Here is a 24,753-nt window from a genome sequence, read left to right as displayed (position 1 = left end):
ACCAGAACTGCACACAGTATTCCAGGTGAGGTCTCACCAGTGTCTTGTATAACGGTTCTAAAACCTCCTTATCTCTACTGGAAATATCTCGCCTAATGCATCCCAAGACCGCATTAGCTTTTTTCACAGCCATATCACATTGGCGACTCATAGTCATCCTGTGATCAACCAATACTCCAAGGACCTTCTCCTCTATCATTACTTCTAATTGATGCGTCCCTAGCTTATAACTAAAATTCTTGTTATTAATCCCTAAAGGCATAACCTTACACTTCTCACTATTAAATTTCATCCTATTACTATTACTCCAGTTTACAAGATCATCCAGATCTTCCTGTATGATATCCCGGTCTCTCTGTAAATTGGCAATACCTCCCAGCTTTGTATCATCCACAAACTTTATTAGTACACTCCCACTTTTTATGCCGAAGTTGGTGGTAAAAAGATTAAATAAGATTGGTCCTAAAACCAATCCCTGAGGAATTCCACTGGTAACCTCCCTTCAGCCTGACAGTTCACCTTTCAGTAGGACCTACTGTAGTCCCCCTGTTAACTAATTCCTTATCCACCTTTCAATTTTCATATTGATCCCCATCTTTTCCAATTTAACTAATAATTCCCCATGTGGCACGGTATCAAACGCCTTACTGAAATCTAGGTAAATTAGATCCATTACGTTTCCTTTGTCTAAAGAGTCTGTTACTTTCTCAAAGAAGGAGATCAGGTTGGTTTGGCACGATCTACCTTTTGTAAAACCATGTTGTATTTTGTCCCATTTACCATTGACCTCAATGTCCTTAACTACTTTCTCCTTCAAAATTTTTTCCAAGACCTTGCATACTACAGATGTCAAACTAACAGGCCTGTAGTTACCCGGATCACTTTTTTTTCCTTTCTTAAAAATAGGAACTATGTTAGCAATTCTCCAATTATACGGTACAACCCCTGAGCTTACAGGTTCATTAAAAATTCTTGCTAATGGGCTTGCAATTTCGTGTGCCAATTCCTTTAATATTCTTGGATGAAGATTATCTGGACCCCCCCCCCCCCCCGATTTAGTCCCATTAAGCTGTTTGAGTTTCGCTTCTACCTCAGATATGGTAATATTTACCTCCATATCCTCATTCCCATTTGTCATGCTAAGATCCTAAGATCCTCATTAAAGACCGATGCAAAGTATTTGTTTAGATATTGGGCCATGCCTAGATTATCCTTGACCTCCACTCCATCCTCAGTGTTTAGCAGTCCCACTTCTTTCCGTTTTCTTCTTATTTATATGGCTATAGAACCTTTTACTATTGATTTTAATTCCCTTTGTAAGGTCCAATTCTGCTTGACTTTTAGCCTGTCTCACTTTATCCCCACATGTTCTGACCTCAATAAGGTAGCTTTCCTTGCTGATCCCTCCACTCCCTGTATGCTTTCTGCTCTTTCTTAATCACCTCTCTGAGATGCTTGTTCATCCAGCTTGGTCTACAACTCCTGCCTCTGAATTTTTTCCCCTTTCTTGGGGTGCAGGCTTCCAATAGCTTCTGCAGCTTTAATTTAAAGTAATCCCAGGCCTTCTCTGCCTTTAGATCCATAAATTCTTCAGTCCAATCCACTTCCCTAACTAATTTCCTTAATTTTTGAAAGTCAGCCCTTTTGAAATCAAAAACCCTAGTCGCAGATTTATTTTTGTTTGTCCTTCTGTTCAGTTTGAACTGAATTAGCTCACGATCACTTGAACGAAGATTGTCCCCTACAACCATTTCTTCTATGAGGTCCTCACTACTCACCAAAAACAAATCTAAAATGGCATCCCCTCTAGTCAGTTCAGCAACTACTTGATGAAGGAATCCATCAGCTATCGCATCTAGGAAAATCTGAGCCCTATTATTATTACTAGCACTCGTCTGCAAGTCTATATCTGGGAAGTTAAAGTCTCCTATGATCACGCAGTTTCCATTAGTATTTACTTCATTCAAAACATTAAAGAGGGCTCTATCCATATCCAAATTAGATCACGGTGGTCTGTAGCACATCCCAAGCACTATCACAGGGGAGGCTCTAGTAGTTTTCTTCCCCAATGTAATTTTTGCTCAGACGGACTCTGTCTTATCCATTCCATCACTTCTTATTTCTTTACATTCGACCTCATCATTGATATACAATGTTACTCCACCACTTTTAGCTTTATTTCTGTCTTTCCTAAACAGCACATACCCTTCAATACCCGTAGTCCAGTCATGACTGCTATTCCACCATGTTTCTGTTATCCCTATAATATCTGGTTTCACTTCCTGCACCAGTAACTCTAGTTCCTCCATTTTGTTACCTAGCCTCCTCCCATTGGTGTACAAACATCTTAATTTTTGCAGTTTGGCCTCGCTCACATTCTGTACCCGATTAGGCACAGACATTCTACCACCAGTATGACCTATTAGATTGGTATCCACACTGCCCTTCCTCCTTATGTCTATTCTCCTACCCACGGCTGTATCCTTTCTTACTTTGTTTTCTTCCCTCTCAATGCTAAAATGCTTATCTGTAGGTACTCTTCAAAAGGATACATTTCAAAGGTTTACTGAACTACAAGAATCCCCTTTGATTATCCATTTCACTGACAAACACCCTGTAATACGGAGGGAGGTGGTTCATGAAAAATCTGGATCCTGATTTGATTGAAAAATCTGTAGGCTCTGCAAAAGGACTTTGAGGGTGAGAAACTCTCTCAAAGGAGTGTAGCCCGTCAAAGTTATGATGAGTCTTTTGGAAGCATATTACACTTTTGTTTTATTTGTAAGCTGCTTTCCTTTCTGAATACTCACTTGAATTTGTGAATCTCTTTCTGTTACTAAACCTGTATTTGTTTTCACTATAAATAAATTACAGTGCGATGTTGTTAGAAAGGACTTGATCTTGAGTTGTAACCTTCCAGTGGTAAGTAAGTCTCTTTGGAGACAGAGGACTTGGTAATTACTATGGATATCTCGTGATAGGGGCTTGGCACTATAGGGAGGCACTAACGGCTGGCAGAGCTGAGATTGTTTGGGTGCCTAACAGACTGGGGTGACAGGAACTGACACCCAGTTTAGCACCAGCAAGTCTCTCTCTTGCTGAGGTAGGGGAAAGTATCTGAGGTCCAGTGGTACTTAAGTGGAGCTAGCCTGAATCCATAATGCAGAGTGCTCATGTTAGCAGCTGACTGAGTTGTTCTAACTCAAGTTTTAGCCTGCAGCCCCTGATGGATCAGCTATCTCAAGTTAAAACACCACTACTCTTGAATTAAGAGTATGTGGATGGGAGAGGAGTCTGGGGCAACACTTGAGTTAAAGCTTGTCATCACTGCAAAGTTAAGAGGACAAGTCTCATTGAGCTTCAATTGGACTGATGTCTCTTAAGTTGCGTACTTTTGAAAATCCCAGCCTCAGCTGTGTGCCCAAAACAAAAAACTTATTGTAGCTTTTGATTAGTACTAACTTCATACATATGAAGTTTGTCATGCCATTCCTCTATTGTCTATGAGTGTTCTGCTCTTGTGAGCATGCTGCAGGGGACTGAAATTAACAAACATCCTACTGTGAATTACAATTTTGGTGTTGTGCTTAAAAGAAAAATATACATTGTTGCTTTTCCTTTCCTGAGACCAGAACTGCATCATGCAAAATTGCATGATCCTTACAGAGCAATATAAAATAGACTGTATGACATTTTCTGACTGATCATTTCCCATTCAACAAAGAAAAAAAGGATAATATAGACTAGCTCCTTCCAGAGTTTTAGTATTGTAGCATTCAAGTACTTGTAATTTGCTAAGCAAACCTACTAGTAATACTGTAACTGAATAATACACCATGGTATCATGTTCTAACTTCTATATTCCCTCAACAGATGTTTCCTGAACTCTGGTCCACAAACCAGCAGCTGTTTATGTAGTGCCTGCTAGCCACATGGTGCTATTCTCCTCTATGTTTCCAACTGCTAAACTGCACTCAAATGAAACTAAAGAAAAATCAGGACAACATTTAATGTACTTTCCCACGTAAGCAATTGATGCAGATGCCAGGAGGGGTGGTGTAATTTGATCAGCAACAAAGGGGAGGTAGTCCACACTATCGTGAACAGGAAAGAGAGGTAGGTCCGCCGGACAATAACTCTGTTAAGATGAGCTTTGAACAGTTTGAGAGCCCCCTTCCCTAAACGGTGTGTGTTCCTAGAAAAATAAGCAATTTCCTTAGTTTATTTGAATTACAAATAAGTCTGTTTTCAGACATGAATATACATGACAATCCAGGAAGTTTTTGGAAAGCGTAGGGGACAATTTCCTGGTGCAAGTGCTAGGGGAGCCAACTAGGGGGAGCGCTTTTCTTGACCTGCTGCTCACAAACCGGGTAGAATTAGTGGGGGAAGCAAAAGTGGATGGGAATCTGGGAGGCAGTGACCATGAGTTGGTTGAGTTCAGGATCCTGACGCAGGGAAGAAAGGTAAGCAGCAGGATACGGACCCTGGACTTCAGGAAAGCAGACTTTGACTCCCTCAGGGAACAGATGGCCAGGATCCCCTGGGGGACTAACATGAAAGGGAAGGGAGTCCAGGAGAGCTGGCTGTATTTCAAGGAATCCCTGTTGAGGTTACAGGGACAAACCATCCCGATGAGTCGAAAGAATAGTAAATATGGCAGGCGACCAGCTTGGCTTAATGGTGAAATCCTAGCGGATCTTAAACATAAAAAAGAAGCTTACAAGAAGTGGAAGGTTGGACATATGACCAGGGAAGAGTATAAAAATACTGCTCGGGCATGTAGGAAAGATATCAGGAGGGCCAAATCGCACCTGGAGCTGCAGCTGGCAAGAGATGTCAAGAGTAACAAGAAGGGTTTCTTCAGGTATGTTGGCAACAAGAAGAAAGCCAAGGAAAGTGTGGGCCCCTTACTGAATGAGGGAGGCAAGCTAGTGACAGAGGATGTGGAAAAAGCTAATGTACTCAATGCTTTTTTTGCCTCTGTTTTCACTAACAAGGTCAGCTCCCAGACTGCTGTGCTGGGCAACACAAAATGGGGAAGAGATGGCCAGCCCTCTGTAGAGATAGAGGTGGTTAGGGACTATTTAGAAAAGCTGGACGTGCACAAGTCCATGGGGCCGGACGAATTGCATCCGAGAGTGCTGAAGGAATTGGCGGCTGTGATTGCAGAGCCCTTGGCCATTATCTTTGAAAACTCGTGGCGAACGGGGGAAGTCCCGGATGACTGGAAAAAGGCTAATGTAGTGCCCATCTTTAAAAAAGGGAAGAAGGAGGATCCTGGGAACTACAGGCCAGTCAGCCTCACCTCAGTCCCTGGAAAAATCATGGAGCAGGTCCTCAAAGAATCAATCCTGAAGCACTTAGAGGAGAGGAAAGTGATCAGGAACAGTCAGCATGGATTCACCAAGGGAAGGTCATGCCTGACTAATCTAATCGCCTTTTATGATGAGATTACTGGTTCTGTGGATGAAGGGAAAGCAGTGGATGTATTGTTTCTTGACTTTAGCAAAGCTTTTGACACGGTCTCCCACAGCATTCTTGTCAGCAAGTTAAGGAAGTATGGGCTGGATGAATGCACTATAAGGTGGGTAGAAAGCTGGCTAGATTGTCGGGCTCAACGGGTAGTGATCAATGGCTCCATGTCTAGTTGGCAGCCGGTGTCAAGTGGAGTGCCCCAGGGGTCGGTCCTGGGGCCCGTTTTGTTCAATATCTTCATAAATGATCTGGAGGATGGTGTGGATTGCACTCTCAGCAAATTTGCGGATGATACTAAACTGGGAGGAGTGGTAGATACGCTGGAGGGGAGGGATAGGATACAGAAGGACCTAGACAAATTGGAGGATTGGGCCAAAAGAAATCTAATGAGGTTCAATAAGGATAAGTGCAGGGTCCTGCACTTAGGATGGAAGAATCCAATGCACCGCTACAGACTAGGGACCGAATGGCTCGGCAGCAGTTCTGCGGAAAAGGACCTAGGGGTGACAGTGGACGAGAAGCTGGATATGAGTCAGCAGTGTGCCCTTGTTGCCAAGAAGGCCAATGGCATTTTGGGATGTATAAGTAGGGGCATAGCGAGCAGATCGAGGGACGTGATCGTTCCCCTCTATTCGACACTGGTGAGGCCTCATCTGGAGTACTGTGTCCAGTTTTGGGCCCCACACTACAGGAAGGATGTGGATAAATTGGAAAGAGTACAACGAAGGGCAACGAAAATGATTAGGGGTCTAGAGCACATGACTTATGAGGAGAGGCTGAGGGAGCTGGGATTGTTTAGTCTGCAGAAGAGAAGAATGAGGGGGGATTTGATAGCTGCTTTCAACTACCTGAAAGGGGGTTTCAAAGAGGATGGCTCTAGACTGTTCTCAATGGTAGCAGATGACAGAACGAGGAGTAATGGTCTCAAGTTGCAATGGGGGAGGTTTAGATTGGATATTAGGAAAAACTTTTTCACTAAGAGGGTGGTGAAACACTGGAATGCGTTACCTAGGGAGGTGGTAGAATCTCCTTCCTTAGAGGTTTTTAAGGTCAGGCTTGACAAAGCCCTGGCTGGGATGATTTAACTGGGACTTGGTCCTGCTTTGAGCAGGGGGTTGGACTAGATGACCTTCTGGGGTCCCTTCCAACCCTGATATTCTATGATTCTATGTACTACTGCTGGGAGCCAAGCAGCCTCTCTGTTTCTTTCTGAATTTTTAATATTAATCTATATTTTAGATACATCCTCTGTGGTCTGTTCACTAATATTATTATATGTTTAAAATGCAATGGACACCCAGTTCACCTTAAATCAAAATTTTAATCTAGAAAATTCACTTGTTTTATCCTGTAAGTGACCCATTTTATGTAGTGCAGTTTCAATTTTGCATTTTCATGAACCAAGAAAGGAGAGGTTTTTTTAAAAAAAATAGAGGAGAATTTGAACAAGATCAGGATTTATCCACTTCAGGTGACAAATAAAAAAAGCCTACTTTTCTAAAAAGAAATATAAAATCAAATAATTGAAAACTTAGTATTTAAAGCTAGGAAAGGATCAGTAAAGATGCTGGGAAACTGCCCACTATTAACAACTGGAATGAGATTACCAACTCACTTCACAAAGGGTATTCTTACCCTAAAACTTTTAACTAAAGTTAGCTGAATGCTAATTAACTTGAGTTAGCCAACACATTTGTACATCCTAGTCTTGGCACTTCACAAACATTTGTTCCACAAAACAAATGGTTTACATTAGGTAGAGGGTAGACAGAAACATTTGTGGAGTGTCCAGACTAATGTGTACAAAATGTGTTAGCTAACTCTAGTTAATTAGCAATCAATTATCTCAAGTTTGAAAAACTAGTGTAGGCAAACCCACAGATCACCAAACTATTAACTTGAGCTATAGATGGTCCAGATTTGAACCAGTGGCAGAGGTTGGACTCCATATATCATTATCTATCCTCCAAACCAAGGCTGCTCTTTGTAAAAGAAGAAAAATTGCATATTATCCCTCAATATTCACTTTACGTGTCTTTCAAGGTTTCCACACTTCAATTTGTAAAATGTTAGCAAGCTCAACTTTTTCTTATCTAACTTTGGGAGCAGATAAGACCACCAATTATTCTTTGAAACCAAACAATTTTCATACTACCACATTGATATGCTGCCTTATCATACAGTATAATCATTTTCATACCCAACTCTATATATGGACTAACTTCCCAGCTACTTTTCTAACCTATTAAACCTTTATTATTCCAGCTGTTTAGTAACATGCTTCAGACCTCTGAAGTGCCATACATTAACCAAAAGATATGAAGCAATCACAATATCTTCCTATGTTTATTCCCTTTGGAAATCCCCAAGTTCCACTGTCTAGTGCATCTACCTCCCTCTCAACACTTACTCATACTACTTTATCTTAAAGCTGAAATGTAGGCAGAACAGACATCACCAGCTTCTGTTATTTACGAAAGGTTTTGAGAGAAATGTAAAAAAAAAAAAAAACCTATACAAATAGAAGTTGACTGCTGTTATTAATGGATTAATTTTCCATGTTATCCTGTCTTCACTTACCCCAGTTATAGCCAGCCATGCTATTTCTTTCCCATTATTATTTACCTTAGAATTACCTTCCGTGTGGTATTTGGCACAGGATCGGAGCTGAGTCACCCAGTATTGTTTTTCCTTTGCATCAGCAGCTAGAACAGAAACAAAAAAGTGCAAGAATTGCGCATAAACCAATTGACATTACAGAAAAGGGAATGTTTCCAGCACTTGATAACAGTTTAAAAGTACTTTACATAAGTGAAATTAAAAGTCTATTTATTGCACCAGGCCTTATAAAAGTGCACCAATCTAAACCAATTTAGTTAAATCAGTATAATTTTCTCTGAGACCAGGCTTAAGCCTCAACCTAAGAAGATACTGTGACTGAAGAAAGAAAAACAACTAGTTTTCCACAGTTAATTCATCCATATGATGCAGTGAAAACTCTTATTTATTAAAATACAGTTACTTTGTGAATGAGATTTTTTTTCTTAAATTTCCTCCCAAATAAAGATTAGCCCAAATAATCAATTTAACTATTTTTACTTTGCAGTGGAAAAGATGGAGTAAGAAATATACCCGTTTTAAAATGTATGTACCCTATGCAATTAAATAATTAGTTTAGTAGAATATATTCTTTTGGGACCTTAAAAAGTTGCCTTTTTCCCCTCCTTCTTCTTTATGGTATATAAAGGAAGCCTAAAAAAATTAAAATTGGTGGGGTTTTTTTTAAAGGAGGGTTTTTATTATACTGGAAAGCTGTGCCACTTTAAACTATCCAAGTACAACCCACCTGTAGTGTGGATGCAGTTATATCTGTGTAAAGGTACTTTATATTGGTACAACTATTCCCATATGGGAAATGGAATACATGTACTGAAAGAAACCGTCTTTACACCAGTATAACTATCCACACTAAGGTCTGCAAAAGTATAACTACTTGGGTAAAAAGTAAAATAAATAAATCATAACCCTAATTAAAAGTTTGACCAGTAAAACTTTCAAGTTTAGATCCAGGCTTAGATATATCAAGAATGTAAAGTTGGTTTTCTGTAGTTTTTCTGGAAGACTGTTGGGTGTCAGAAGCTGTGAATACTTAACCATTACATTGAAGTGCACAAGGATGTCGAATCTTTAACAAAGTCTTCCTCCACTCACAAGTTAATCAATCACTGAAGTTAGCTAAGTTTTACCAACCCCCCCCCAAAAAAAAATTTAAGTAAATTCAATTCAGTAGGGTGACCAGATAGTCTATGTCCCGATTTTATAGGGACAGTCCTGATTTTGGGGTCTTTTTCTTATATAGGCTCCTGTTACCCACCCACCCACCCCCGTCCTGATTTTTCACACTTGCTGTCTGGTCACCCTAAGTAAGAGAGTTATATAGTCTGACTAAAAATCTCTAAAAACCCTAACATGCTGCCTTGATGCATCGGAAAGCAGCATAAAAGAGCACAAGCTCAATTTTTCTCCCCTTTGCACACCACCTTTAAAATCATTGGAAAAACAGTATTTGCAATGTATACCAGTATGAATTCTATAAGAGCTACAGTGTATTACATGTATAATTCAGTTATGATGTATCAACTACTAAAAATTCTTATTAGCAAACCACTTTGAATCATTAAATGCCATATCAACGTTAAGAACACAAATACAAAATTACACATACTGCTAAATCTCAGATTAATGGTAATTCAAATTATCAAATTAATTTTAATGATAAGGGAACAGAAGAGGGAATACTTTATTAAATTTCTCATCCACTATGTTGCCAGTATAAGTAATAAGCAGTATGCTGCTGTGTGTAATCTTGTAAATCTCAGTCAGTAGGCAGAGCATTGCAGAAGTTATGAGGACATTAATCCTAACTATTCAAAAACTAAGCCTCCTTGACAGAAAATCCCTTTGTTGCTTTGCTACACGTCCAAATGTCTATGCAAGTTAAATATTGAGTTCAAATCTTCATGCCTCTTCGAAAGGGTTTCTGTTTCCTTTACAGGAGATTCTAAAATATGATGGCTAGCTAGTTGGCGGTTAAATTGTTAAATCTAGCCTAACCCTCACCACAATTTATTTTATTTTAAATACAAGTATATTGGACTGAATATTGTCACACAAAGCCAACCAACAGTAGTGCACCATCCATATGCCATAGTTACGACACCATAAGAGCAGACTGCATAATTTCCTAAGGCAACATACTAACTTGCAGGTTATTTTTCCACTGTATTGTCTAGCATGCCATAAAGTGGCCATAAATCAACATAACTTCAACTGTATTTTTTGTCATAATTGGGAAAGAAGGTAAACACGAAAAAAGTTACAAGAATGGGAGGAAAGGCTGGTCTTATAAGCATGTTTAAGAAGTAGCTAGTAGATTACTATACCTCTCAGTTTGTACATCTCTCCATTAGCAAAGTATACTACCAACATGTGTGGCACCTCGTCACTGAGAGAGATTATAGCTCCAGCTAAAGACAGGGCTCCTCGTGGCTTCTGGTTTTTACTTTGTTCATTCACAAAATACTGCAGAATCCCAGTCTCAAAATCCAGCACAAAGTACCTGTTCAAAGAAACCACAGTTGTATAGTTTTTCTTTCAAAGAGTTTTTCACGCTGCTATTGAAAAGCAAACATGGGTTAAATTTAAATTTCACAGAAGTGTTAAACAAGGGGGAAAATATTTTTTTGTTATATAGTATCCTGTACACGAGGATAAATGTATTAAAACAATACCTTTATTTCAGTTTGGTGAGACTAAAGAAGAGTTCATGTTCAATTAATGGACATGGGAACAGGTGTTTCTAATTAATGTGTTCTTTAAAGAAAGTCACCCCCCCACCACTAATACAGATTGTGCCAAAAGAGCCAAAATGTGATGCCCTGTCAAATATATCTATGTGCCAAAAATGGAAAGCTAGGTGAGTATGGCATTTTATGCCTGTCTTCTGGGTTTGTGACATGCCCCTGTGCCTGGCAAATCACTTACTACTTTTATGACATCATCTGTCCAGATGCCCAGAGACACCTCTGTAGCCACCTGTGTCCACTTGCACTGTATGCAAAAGGGTGGCCTTATTTGCCTCATTATATATGCAAACATGACCCCCTCATTTCTCTCAATTGCTTTTTTTTAAAGGAAATATGCAAATGCTTTTGCACAGGGTTGAGCAGAACACAAGATATTATAAAATATAATCAGAAGGGAAAAATATCACAAGTTCCAATATCACATAAGTTCCAGGATTTTCAAGGCTGGTCTAAGGGATATGGACATCCAGTTCCCATTAGAAATTAAAGTAGGAAGTACAGAAGCCAGCCTGTAGGATTGCAGTGGGTGGGGACATCTTCAAGTCAGCAAATCTGTCATTCTGCCAATCAAGTTCCAATAGCAGGGGGGAACCCATCTGTCCAGATATTCAAATAACTAATAGTAGGCAGGTGTCAGTCCCAAAGAAAATCCATCTGGATAACAGTCACTGATTCAGAGAGTCATCGAAGATATAAAGGATGAAAGCATAGAGAGACAAGAAAGTAAGTTTTATGTGACCAAATGAAAAGAGTTTGCTTAAAGCAGTACTACCCAAGGTAAACACTTTATTTGAAGCTTACATGTTAAGAAGATTGGTGAAACAGTCAGCTAATGATGTGGAAGTCACACAGTGCTCCAAAAAGTGTAGTCCACTAAGTTTGATACATGTCTAGTTACAAAAAGTCCTTTAATTTGTGTTTTTCACCCTCTCTCCCCCCACCCCACCCAGCTTTGAGGGAAGCCTTGGAGAGAACAGAGGAATGACTTATGCAGCAAACCAATGGAGAGTACATTTATAGGCGATATGCGCAAAATCACAGTAACTCCTCCCATTAAACTTACAGTAGAAGTTGCCTAACTCAGTATGAAGAGCACTTACATTTTAATCAATAGTAGTTTATAGATCAACAACATGGTACTTCAGCTCAGAATTTGAAATTGCAGCACTCTACATCCTCACCACTTAGTTCTCTGCCTCCCTAATCTATTAGGCATACCACTTCGATCCACACACATTATATGGGCCAATGCATAAATCCATTGCTAAGATTACAGTATTTGCCACACAAATGGGGACAAATTTATTGCTATATTGTACAGATGAGGTGATTGAGTAGCTAATTCATACTTATTTTAAATGTAAAATGAAAATGATACCATTTTCACCATCTCAATTTGAGTTACTCTAGCCCAACGCTCAGAGCTGGAAGCAAAGCATTTCTACTAATCCATTTTAGCACAATAGAAATCTTGATGCATATTTCCATCTTTAAATAATGTACCCTGAACCAGGTCTCCAATAATGTATAACCTTTGCCAAGGTAGTTGAAAATTCTGTCCTACGGTATTTCAGGAAAAATGGTCTATTAAACACAGCAGACAAGACAGAAGATCTTACTCAGACACAGGTGGCCTCTTATAGCACCTAATAAAAACATGTGGGTAATGACACTAAAGCAAGCATTTGGAAGGGCATTATTTGTTGTTGTCCTTCTGGATCAAACATTTAACATGGGAACAGAGAACAAAGTTTCATATTGCTATACACAGATTCACATGACAGTTGCAAAGTGCTGTTAGCGATTTACAGTTCTGCAGCTCATGTCTGTAAAACTGCAACTTGCATTCAAAACATGATAAAAATCTTGGTGTCATCTTTGACTCAGCCCTATCTCTGGACCCACACGTCCAGAATGCCTCTAAATCTTGCCAAGGCTTCCTACAGTATTTCCAGCACTGCCCTGTCTGTCTAGGTTTTCAAAGTTCTTGTCCAAGTCTTTATCTCACATTTCAACTTAAACACTTCACCTCTTTGGCACAACTGCTGCAGTCTCAAGCTGGTCAAGTCCACTCAAAGTGCTGGCAGGACAATCTTCCTGGTTCGTTCTAACAGCTTTGTTCCCCACTTTGCATCTCTCCACACTCTCCCTTGCATCAAACACAAGGATCTTATCCTCACCTTTAAGGTCCTTCATACTTTAAACCTATTCTTCCAAAACAATTTTACTTTAACAGAGAAAAAGTGAGGTTAATGGTGCAATAAAGACCCCACCCTCAATTACCCACTTCCTTTGACACGTGCCTCTATGCTTTTTGCTATGGGAAAAATTACCCATCACAAAATTGGTAGAACCTCTACTTTCATCTCCCTTCAAATCCCTCTGCTTACAAAAAACCCTAACTACTGAGATAATGACTAGGGAGGTGGTGAGCTGAACCCCCACACAACCATCACCATTTGGCTGTTTCATCTCTTTGGCATATCTGGTCATAAACTTACAATTCTGAGCTCTCAGAGCAAAGATTGTCTGTGTGTTACTTGTTTGTATGATTGATACCTATGCACAATGGGATACTCATCTCTGACTAGGGCCCCCAACTGCTACAATATTACAAATAAAATAACTGATAAGTATGTTAAATCTAGCAACGAATACTATTTAATAGCCTACTGAAATCATCAATTCAGTGGATCAGGAAAAGAAAGGGGGTAGAAAACAGAATACTATTACCAAGGGCTTTGATCTGACATATTAATCCATTTGCACTTGTAAGGTAGTGACCAAGCATTCTACCATTTTCACAAGCCAAATACAGTTTTACAAACTTAATGTTACTAGCTCACCTATTTATAGTAAAATGTTAATATTTAGGCTGGGCTTTCCAAAGGAGCCCAAACTTTGACTGAAATTCAATAAGAGCTGGGGATTTAACTCACACGGGCTCCATTAGAAAGCCCAGCCACAACCTGACATTTTTGTATTGCATCTCTATAGATAAAGATCATACAAGGGTTTGGAACATGCACCTTTCCATTTAGTCAAGTAAAGAGCTTTGTGTATCTCTTCCCTCAAATTGGCTTAACATTTATCCCAAAGCAACAGCCAGGAATTTCAAGTTATTTTAAATAACTCAATACTTTTTACCTTTCAGTAAGAGAAAAAAAACACAACACAACAAAAATAAGCAGTATAAATCATATCCTGTTTGGACAAGAGCCTTCATAGGGTAAAGTTTGCAGTAGGCATCTTGAGATACAGGGAGACCATCAAACTGAAATTTAGTCAGTTTCAAACAGAAAGATAAAATAACTTGCATGTATTACACTAGTCCATAAGCCTCCCTGTCAGTCTCCTTCCCAGTCAGTTTTGCATCCCGCTTTCCTATTTATAAAACATTTTTTCCTCTTCCCTGTTGCTGTGTGAAAATTTTACAGAAATGAGAGAGAGCTGACTCACCAACTATACAGGAAACAACATGAAAGGGGTAATAAAAATACACTGTAAAATCCACAAAGTAAACAAAACTGAAAGGTTAAAAAGTATTTTCTCTAATCTTTGTCCAGTATAGTAATTTTAGGAATTTACCTGTTAAATAAGCAGGATACAAAAAAGTTTCTAAATCATCTTGATCTGAGTGCATCTGACCAGCAGTCCAACTGACAGCCTCTTTCAGTTTGTTTTCATGATATCACTTATTTATTTTGGAGAACTGTGTTCTCATGAAAGCCTTTCCTGTCCTGGGCTTGAGATCTTGTTGTTTCCATCCCTTCCATGTTCAGATGTGAACACACTTACCACCATTTTAGACAGGTCATCCTTTTGGTCAGCATATAGAACATTTCTCATCTTATACCACCTTTAAGAAAGATTAGTGTGTCTCCTTTCCCACACAAATTACCATTATACCTAATTCAATGAAGATCCATAATTCAACAATCCTTCAAAAATTACATGTTGATTAGAAAGAAATGGAAAGAGTTCCTGTAAATCAGGATAAGAAGTGTGTTAGACAAAACGTACCCTGTGCATATATGACTTCAGATAACACCGATCAGAAAGGTTTCAGAGTAGCAGCCGTGTTAGTCTGTATTCGCAAAAAGAAAAGGAGTACTTGTGGCACCTTAGAGACTAACAAATTTATTAGAGCATAAGCTTTCGTGAGCTACAGCTCACTTCATCGGATGCATTTGGTGGAAAAAAACCAATCAGAAAGTTTCCATTTGTCTGGTGTCTACTATGTTATTAAGGTGATGTCTACCCCACAAGCACTACAGAGGCAGCAACACCACTGTAGCCCTGTAGTGTAGGCACTACAGCGACGGAGATGATTTTTCCATCACTGTACTAAACCCACCTCCTTGAGAGATGGTAGCTAGATCAACAGAAGAATTCTATTGACCTAGATACGTCTATAGTGGGGTTAGGTCAATCTAACTACATCACAGAAGGCGTGAAATTTGTCACAGCCCTGAGTGATGTAGCTAGGTTGAACTAAGTTTTAGGTGTAGATCAGGCCTACCTTTTAAGAGCTGGGATCTTGTCTTAGCTACCTGTAAAACATCTAACACACTTTTGGTACTATACAATTAAATAGTAACATTTTTTTAAAAAGTAAATAAAAAGTGGCTGCTGTTGGTCTATGCCAATCTTAATTCTTTTTCCATGTTCTACCTCCTTCATTTCTACCATGTGGATCAAGGGAAAAGAATGCAATTCTCTATAGAAACATAACCACAACCACAATTTATATTGGACAGCCAGGTTGAGATGAACAGAATAGCATGCCAATACAATTTAGGCAGTGCTGTTGCTCTCTGACCCAGGAATAGGCCAAAGGACATAAAGGGTCCGGGACTTACTCTAGTCTCACACTGTGACCCTGACTGTGGCATAGAAATACTGCTTATAAAGGTCCCACACAGTGTTAGCTCCTATGGTAACATCAACTGGTGCTCCACTTCCCTCTTTAAAGTTAAACACATACATCGGAGATATTGCAGGTGTGGGAGCTACATGAAATTGAATGCAACACTCCCACAGTATAAGCAAGAGGAGAAGGGAAAGATTAGAAGGTGCCCTAAAAGGTTTTGAAGGAGGAGTCATGAATAACGGAGATGGAGAGAAGAATTAAACAACAGTGAAGGGAGAAGAACAAGACTACTAAGAGAATATGGCAAGAGAAGACACAGAATAAAGGAAGATGGAGGGAATCCATTCTTCCAAAACCAATTTCTTACCAGTTACAAACAGGAGGCTTTACCTTAAGACAACCCACTTCAGGCATCAATAAAGTGCAGGAGGAACAGGGAAGGACTAGATTTCCACCTTCCACAAGTAGAAACAAAATGAATATACAAAACAGTGGAGAAGAAGAGAGGGAATGGACACCTATCACATACATTTTTGGAAACTGTTATAAAAGAAAAGAAAAAAGTACAGGGAAAATCTCCCCTTTGAGTTCTGGAAGTCATTTATGCAGAATATTACAAACTATACAAAGATAATTCTGGTGCCAACTTGTTTACATCTATTTAATCTTGAGATCTGTTTCTCCCTTTACATTTTATTGTCATTCCTTTCACACAATGTACATTTATCCAACAGTGATTCATGACTCTAGATTTCTATATTTAGTTTTAAAGATCAATACTTATGAAAAATGTACCATATCCTTCAGAAACTGCCCTTGTGGGGATAATAGGGAAAATTACATAATGCTAAACATATACAATAGAAACACACACACAGTGTTATATGGGACACGTTAACTTAACAATAGCACCATTAACTAATGTCTCCCAATTGACAACACGGTCATACAGAATGTTATGAATTTTCATTAAAGAGTAGTTTGCCTAAAAGCAAGTTAAAATGTTCTTGTTTTGGCACTGGTAAAGCTGATTAAGCACCACTCTAAGCAGAAAAGTGAAGTTATATAACAAATATCCCAAAAATTGTTTATATTTGATCCATCTTGGTCCTATATGCAATCTGTTTTCATGATCAAAATGGTCATCTAAACCTACATTACATAATGCATGAGAGGTAAAGCCAGTGTACATTACTACTGTTAGGTATGAAAGGATATGTTGCTATTCAAACATTTAACTTGTCACCATCCATAACTGTTTAACAACTGTTTGAGTACAGCAGCCAGGTCCAAAACAGACACATTACTGATGCTATAAACGACAGTGTTAAACACTCTGCCCTCCTTAATGAAAACATTTTTATTGCTGCCTGTTTTCTGACATTTCTAGTAAAAAACAAAGTAAATTAATATGAAAGTTGACTTTTTATAAAAGTCATTCATGATCTCATCAACACCATTGAATCATGACAATTAACTTATTAATTTACCTACCACATTCCAAACTCTTCTGCTGTATCTCAAATAAGTAAATTTCAGAAATTATTCTAACAAGTGATTCTCTCCACTCACTCTAATACACTTGACTTCTATCTGTTGCATACATTCATCTTAATAGTATTCAAAGCAAATAAACACCATACAATATGAAATACGGCCATATTTCATTCTATTGTTGGGGAAAAGCAAAGAATTAAAAAAGGCTCAGTCATTCAAACTACAGCCACTTCCTTCATATGGATTTTGTGGACTTATTACTATGAGAATGTACTGCTGTAGACAGAGGATGATTTACATATTTATATTCTTCAGTTAAAAGATTTAATCAGAAAAATATTTTTAGATTGTATGGCTTATTAGGAGAGTTATACCCAGGTTTTATACAATGTCTAACTGAACTACTTTACTTAGATGTCTTCAGTCTAAGTCATTTTTGTTACCAGGGCAAATGCATTGACACACAAGTCTTGGATCATTGCAGATTCCCAGTTTAACCCATTGGAATAGCAGAGTTGTACAATATTGGCCTCTGTGATAGAAATGGGCAATTTATTAATTACTTCAATAACCTCAAAATAATACATTTATCATCATTTGATGTCCTCCTAACCCATTTACTATTTCTGAACAGAGGCAATCCAGTGCTACAATGGGAAAACGGCAGCTCTGCTGATGCACTGAATTTTCCAGTTGCTTTCTTCTCTATTGATGTTCTGTTGATTCCTCCACCCAACTTCTCTTCATTTAAAACCTGTTCCTCAGATAAGTTTTCCCAAGTCACCGTCAGAATACTCTTAATTTTAATTTTGCTTTACCAGAAAAGTGAAATTTGTTCATACTACTACTGTCTCTTGTCTTGCTGCAACACAGCCAAGCCTTCACTCAGTAATTATAGATCCTCCATAATAGAATTGTACACTCCTGTATTTGCCAGACAAGTTTGGTAAGCAGTCACTCTCACATTTCTACTAAGACTGTTACATTGTCCTGGTTTATTGTTCAAGACAACCTGTACACTATGCTAGAAATTCAGCATTCAATTAGTTAAAAATCCATGTGTATATTTTTCTGACCAATATGTCACTTTCACAAGACAGGCTGGGGGAAATCAGATTTTTTTTTTAAATTTCTTTGATAAAAAAAAAGTATTATATGCTTGGTCTACATTTAAAAAACTTATGCAAGTAGAGCTATGTCGGTTGGGGTGTGATTTTTTTATATCACCATAGCTATGCTGATATAAAGCCCTAGTGTAAATGCAATTATATCAGCAAAAAAGTCCTTTTGCTGGTACAGCTTATTTCGCTCGGGGAACTGGTATAAGCTATATCAGCAAAATAACTTTTTTTTTTTTAAATCAGTTTAATCCATGTCTATGCTAGGAGTATTTGCTGGTATAGCTATACCAGCAAACCCTTTCTAACGTAGATAAGACCACAGAATCAGTGAGACACAACATGGAACCCTCTTCAGAGTTACTTTTTTGTGCAGAGACCTGTAACGGGGCATGGGCTGGGGGCTGCTTGGGCCCCCTGCATTGTGGGCATATAGAGGCCCACCATGGCTCCCCACAGCTGCCCCCCCCGGCACTCACAATGGCTGGGCTGAGACTCCAAGTCCCCCCCACCCCTTCCCCAGCTGGAGCCTGGTCAGTGAGAGCTGCGTGGGCAGCTGTGGGGAGCCTGGATCCCTCCACCTGCCCTGGGCTGCGGGCCTGGGACATGGGCAGGGGGCTGCCCTTGCCTCCACCTCTGCTGGGGGACCCCACCCGCACTTTTGGGAGGGCTCCAGTGCCCTTGCCTTGAACTGGGACTAGTGGGGGCCGGCCTGTGCTCCGGGGCTGGAGGCTGTGCTGCCTGCCCACCCAGCGCTCCAGGGTGGGGTGGGAGGGCCATGGTCAGCTGCCTGCTTGCCAGGCGCTCCGGGGCTGGGGAGGGGCCCCTCTGGGCTCTGGCGGAAGAACAGGGGCAGGAGGGGTGGGTCCCTGGGCAGAATGGGTGGGCCGGCTCGGGGCTAACCTCTCCAAGCCCACAGTTCACCCATTGCCCAGCAGCCTAGTGTAAGAAGAGCTGTGGGGCCAGAGGGAGTTCAGTTCCTTGCTGAAGCTGTAGGAGCATGGATGATGTGTGGCTGGCTGACGGAGCTGCAGAGCCCTGGACAGGGCAGCACTGCCAGAAGCTGGAGAGAGCGAGAAGGAGCTCTGAGCTGGTTGTTGAGACTCCATTAGGACAAGGCCTTGAGGTAAGGGTGAAGACGGCGCAGGGCTGTGGGGAAGTGGCCCAGGGAATTTGAAAAGTCATGCAACATAAAGGGACACAGCAGAGGCTGCCTTCTACAGGATCCCTGGGCTGGGACCTGGAGTAGTGGGTGGGCAGAGGTCCCTCCCTTCCCCCATTAGCCACTGGTGGCAAGTGACCTGGACAGTGAGGCACCTCAGAGGGGGAACTGAGCTATAGTGTCCCAGCTGGAGAACTACAACCAGGAAGCCCAAGACATTGTCTCCAGGGAGGGAGCCCTGGGGCACTGCTCTATTCCAGAGCAGGGACAAACAGAGAGAGAGAGTGTGCAGGTGTGTGCACTCGACCAAGGGGATACTCACGAGAGGCAGATGGAGGGTCCATGACTTCATGGCTCCTCACAGTGGCTCTTACCATGGCCAAGCTGTGGCTCTGAGGCCTCCCCTCAACCGTAGCCAGGTCGGGGAAAGCCAAGCAGGCACCTGTGGGAGCCGGCATGGAGGCGCCCTCGGTCCCAACCCGGAGCCCACTCCTGCACCCCAAACCCACCCCAGAACCCGCATCCCCAGGCAGAGCCCTCATCACCACCCTGTGCCCCAACCTCCGACCCAGCCCTGATCTCCCTTCCAGCACTCTGAACTCATCTGCCCCAGCCCTGATCCCCCTTCCCACACTCTGAACTCCTCATTTCTGGCCCCACCCGAGCCCACACCCCCACTCGCACCCCAATCCCCTGCCCCAGCCCCGTGAAAATGAGCGAGTGAGTGAGGGTGGGGAGAGCAAGCGACGGGAGTGGGCCTCAGAGAAGAGGCAGGACTTTGGAGGTGGGGTGGGGAGGGGCAGGGCAGGGCATTCGGTTTCGTGAGAATAGGAAGACGACAACCCTAGCCAGAACAAGTAAACCTGAAGGTACAGTAGACTAGAAGCAGATTATAAACAAGTGAAACCAACTAGTCTAGTCTATTTTCATTGCCAAATTATTTGCTTCTTGTACTTCATTAAAAAGCATTGTGAAATTTAGATTTTTTTTCAATTCTTTTAATAAATCTGTGGTGTTATTAGTTAACAGAGAAGGAAATTGACTTTTTAAAAGTATGATATTTAACATGACAAATCCACTAAATCAATGAGGATAGATACATCTTCTCTCACAATTAGCTAAGTTATACCTTCGCTCACAATAGCAATTTTCACACCAGCTGCTGGCCATATGTATTATTGAAACCAGTGAATATATCACAAAAGTCATTATAGTAAGTGTCATCAGAAGTCTGCAATGCTGGTTGCCCTTGAGAAGTAAGAGAAAATTGGTTGCAATACTTTCCCTTTGGCCTTTAAACACAAGCAGCATAGCTGGAATACAGAACAGCTTGCTGCCAAATTCAAGTGGCAAGGAAGCCTGCAACTGATCAAGTCTATTCTTTTCTGTAGCAAAAATAATATAGTATGAATTGAAGACATTACCAAGATATTCAGTCTTTCACAAAAGCGTAACGAAAGTGTCACTCTCCACAACATCATCCATAAGATTTGATAGGCTTGGTATACACACTTCACATCTAAAATTGCCTCACAACAAACCACCTGGTGAACCAAGGACTCACATTCCAACTTCAACACACACAGCTTAGGTGACAGCTTAAAAAAAGCCAACCATACACACACCTCATCTCTAAGAAGTCAAATTCTAGACACTCTGAATGGAGATTAGATAAACTCCACTACAGCTGCCTTCTTAGATTGCAAGCATCTCAGGATAGGGGGCATGTTTTTCTATGTGTTTGCAAAGCACCTAGCATAAAAGGGATGTTTTCTGATTAGAGCCTTCTGGAGCTACTGCAACACAAATAAAAGGAGGAGGAGGAATTATTCTACATTTACAATAGTGTAACTGATCATGATCTACCCCTGATCTACATGATCAGTAATTCTACCAAATATTTAAGCAGTTATAGCTGGCTGAAATTAAAAAAAAAATGCACTGGGTTTTCATGGTAGTGTGCAAGTTCCTTGCATCAAAGAGCCTGAATTTCATCATTCACTCCCTATTTGGCAGAGCTGTCACATTCACAGTACATGATTAGCTTTCAATGCATTTTTTAAATCTCAAGTTCATGGGCCTCAGAGACTCATGGAACACATGGATAGTGTGATACATGAGTTTTTCATCTCCATGCTGCTGATTCAAAATCAGCCCAGGTTGGTAATGATCAAAAGTTACTGCCTTCTGTACTTTCGAGTTGTCTGTGTGAAATGAGTTAGAGAGAGTTCAGTCCAGTTCGGAGTAGGCAGGGACCTATATCAGGAAACTACCATTACAACTATCACTTGTCATCCTTGTTGGCAACCTTAGAGACAAAGACTGGATATGATACAAAAATCTAAAGGGAATCTCCATCTTTTCCAGATCATGGTGCGAAACTAAGACAAGGTCTTCAGTAGGAGTGGTTTACCAGTATAGGTATACTATGGACACAGCTTTTAACAGTATTGCTTATTCCACCACCCCCAAATGAAACAAATGAAGCATCTGCTCTAGGGGCTTCTGTTTCTACTGTGTACATCAGGAATCATACCCCTTGACAACCCTGAACCAATATAGTTATGCTGGCAGAAATGTGTAGTGTAGACATAGCCAAAGCTTATTCCACACAGAAATGTTTATTCATGCGCTTAAAGATAAAAACCACTACACACAAACCAAAACACACCACACCAAAGAGGCATCACTACTAAAATAGAATATGCCTTCAAAAGCCTTACAAAACTGTTGCACTGTACATAAATTACTTTTCTCAAGTAAAAGGCAAGATTTCCCAACACAGAAAACTTCCTGGGAGATTTAATTGGCCTAACTCAAGTCCCACAACCGCTAGCTTAAAAGGCCACAAATTTGTTACTAGCTACACCTAAGGAAGAGACCTTTCCTGGTTTCAATTTCTGGGATAAAACCTCTTGCTAGGTAGGAGAAGCTCTGGGATAGGGAAAAAGCCTCTCAGGAAAGCCTGTCTTAGAAAAAGCATCCGGGGATTAACTTGCAACTGAATAGGGTTTATATTCACTGCACTGTTAGCTCAAATTTGTATACTTGAGGTACTCCACTAAAGCTAGCCTACCTAGTAAGAGAACCCACATCGTAAAGATTAATCAAATTATCTTCAAGTTACTGCATACACTGTCACAATATGGACCCAAATCACTCCTTCCAAACTATCAAAGCATATCTCAGGGAAAAAACTTTGTCTATTCTCATCACAGGGGCATACGTGATGTTTGCCCAGCACTTAATTACAGTACACTTGTGGTTGTAGTCTGCATTCCGGTAGAAAGCCATGAATCCTACACTGCATAAGAGAGAGAGATCCATGACTTTTCCCTGGCCAGCTCTTGTCATTAAGTGAATCAGGAGCAAATAAATGACTGGCTGGGAATGATTAGTTACAACTGTAGGAGTGGGAAGTTGAAGCTGCCTAGGAATTTGAAAGACTGGCTGGAAATTTTGCTTTTGAGAATTTCTACTCCATCATTTCACAAAACTGGAGTAAAATTTGAGCCGACAAACAGGCTGCTGGACTAGAGACAGTAGCATCTAACAGATACGTACCTCTGCATCCTCTTTCCCTCTGCAGCAGCTGGAGTCTAGTCTTGTACTGAGAGACATTCTTGACTTTACAACAAAAAAGAGGCCTTGCAGGGGACTTATTTCCTCGGACACTTATCTTTCAAAGTTTGTACAGTCTCTTTCATTGCTGAAATGCTAGCATCAGTAAAAAAAGGCACACTGCTATATATGCATCCATCTCTCGCTCGCTTTTACCCAACCCTAATCCTCCATTCGCAGGTATTTACAAGTTTCAGAGTAGCAGCCGTGTTAGTCTGTATTCGCAAAAAGAAAAGGAGTACTTGTGGCACCTTAGAGACTAACAAATTTATTAGAGCATAAGCTTTCGTGAGCTACAGCTCACTTCATCGGATGCATTTGGTGGAAAAAACAGAGGAGAGATTTATATACACACACACACAGAGAACATGAAACAATGGGTTTATCATACACACTGTAAGGAGAGGCCTCATCTGGAGTACTGTGTCCAGTTTTGGGCCCCACACTACAGGAAGGATGTGGATAAATTGGAAAGAGTACAGCGAAGGGCAACAAAAATGATTAGGGGTCTAGAGCACATGACTTATGAGGAGAGGCTGAGGGAGCTGGGATTGTTTAGTCTGCAGAAGAGAAGAATGAGGGGGGATTTGATAGCTGCTTTCAACTACCTGAAAGGGGGTTTCAAAGAGGATGGCTCTAGACTGTTCTCAATGGTAGCAGATGACAGAACGAGGAGTAATGGTCTCAAGTTGCAATGGGGGAGGTTTAGATTGGATATTAGGAAAAACTTTTTCACTAAGAGGGTGGTGAAACACTGGAATGCGTTACCTAGGGAGGTGGTAGAATCTCCTTCCTTAGAGGTTTTTAAGGTCAGGCTTGACAAAGCCCTGGCTGGGATGATTTAACTGGGACTTGGTCCTGCTTTGAGCAGGGGGTTGGACTAGATGACCTTCTGGGGTCCCTTCCAACCCTGATATTCTATGATTCTATGATTCTATGAGAGTGATCACTTAAGATAAGCCATCACCAGCAGCAGGGGGGGGAAAGGAGGAAAACCTTTCATGGTGACAAGCAAGGTAGGCTAATTCCAGCAGTTAACAAGAATATCAGAGGAACAGTGGGGGGTGGGGTGGGAGGGAGAAATACCATGGGAAATAGTTTTACTTTGTGTAATGACTCATCCATTCCCAGTCTCTATTCAAGCCTAAGTTAATTGTATCCAGTTTGCAAATTAATTCCAATTCAGCAGTCTCTCGTTGGAGTCTGTTTTTGAAGCTTTTTTGTTGAAGGATAGCCACTCTTAGGTCTGTGATCGAGTGACCAGAGAGATTGAAGTGTTCTCCAACTGGTTTTTGAATGTTATAATTCTTGACGTCTGATTTGTGTGCATTCATTCTTTTACGTAGAGACTGTCCAGTTTGGCCAATGTACATGGCAGAGGGGCATTGCTGGCACATGATGGCATATATCACATTGGTAGATGCGCAGGTGAACGAGCCTCTGATAGTGTGGCTGATGTGGTTAGGCCCTATGATGGTATCCCCTGAATAGATATGTGGACAGAGTTGGCAATGGGCTTTGTTGCAAGGATAGGTTCCTGGGTTAGTGGTTCTGTTGTGTGGTGTGTGGTTGCTGGTGAGTATTTGCTTCAGATTGGGGGGCTGTCTGTAAGCAAGGACTGGTCTGTCTCCCAAGATC

The 24,753-nt window shown here is 40.7% G+C and overlaps 1 protein-coding gene across 1 annotated transcript in view; it reads right to left on the bottom strand.

Moving 5' to 3' along the window:
- OSBPL10 (oxysterol binding protein like 10) overlaps positions 1 to 24,753 on the bottom strand; it is a 187,123-nt gene that overhangs the window by 118,978 nt on the left and 43,392 nt on the right. Inside the window, exons 2-3 of the mRNA XM_038388596.2 lie at positions 10,422 to 10,597; positions 8,104 to 8,183 (exon numbers count right to left, since the gene is read on the bottom strand). Coding sequence (XP_038244524.1) covers positions 8,104 to 8,183; positions 10,422 to 10,597 — 256 coding nt within the window. The remainder of the gene's footprint in view (positions 1 to 8,103; positions 8,184 to 10,421; positions 10,598 to 24,753) is intronic.

This window comes from Dermochelys coriacea, chromosome 2 (assembly GCF_009764565.3).
Source record: "Dermochelys coriacea isolate rDerCor1 chromosome 2, rDerCor1.pri.v4, whole genome shotgun sequence".
NCBI lineage: Eukaryota > Metazoa > Chordata > Testudines > Dermochelyidae > Dermochelys > Dermochelys coriacea.
This window is presented reverse-complemented; position numbering and strand designations above follow the sequence as displayed.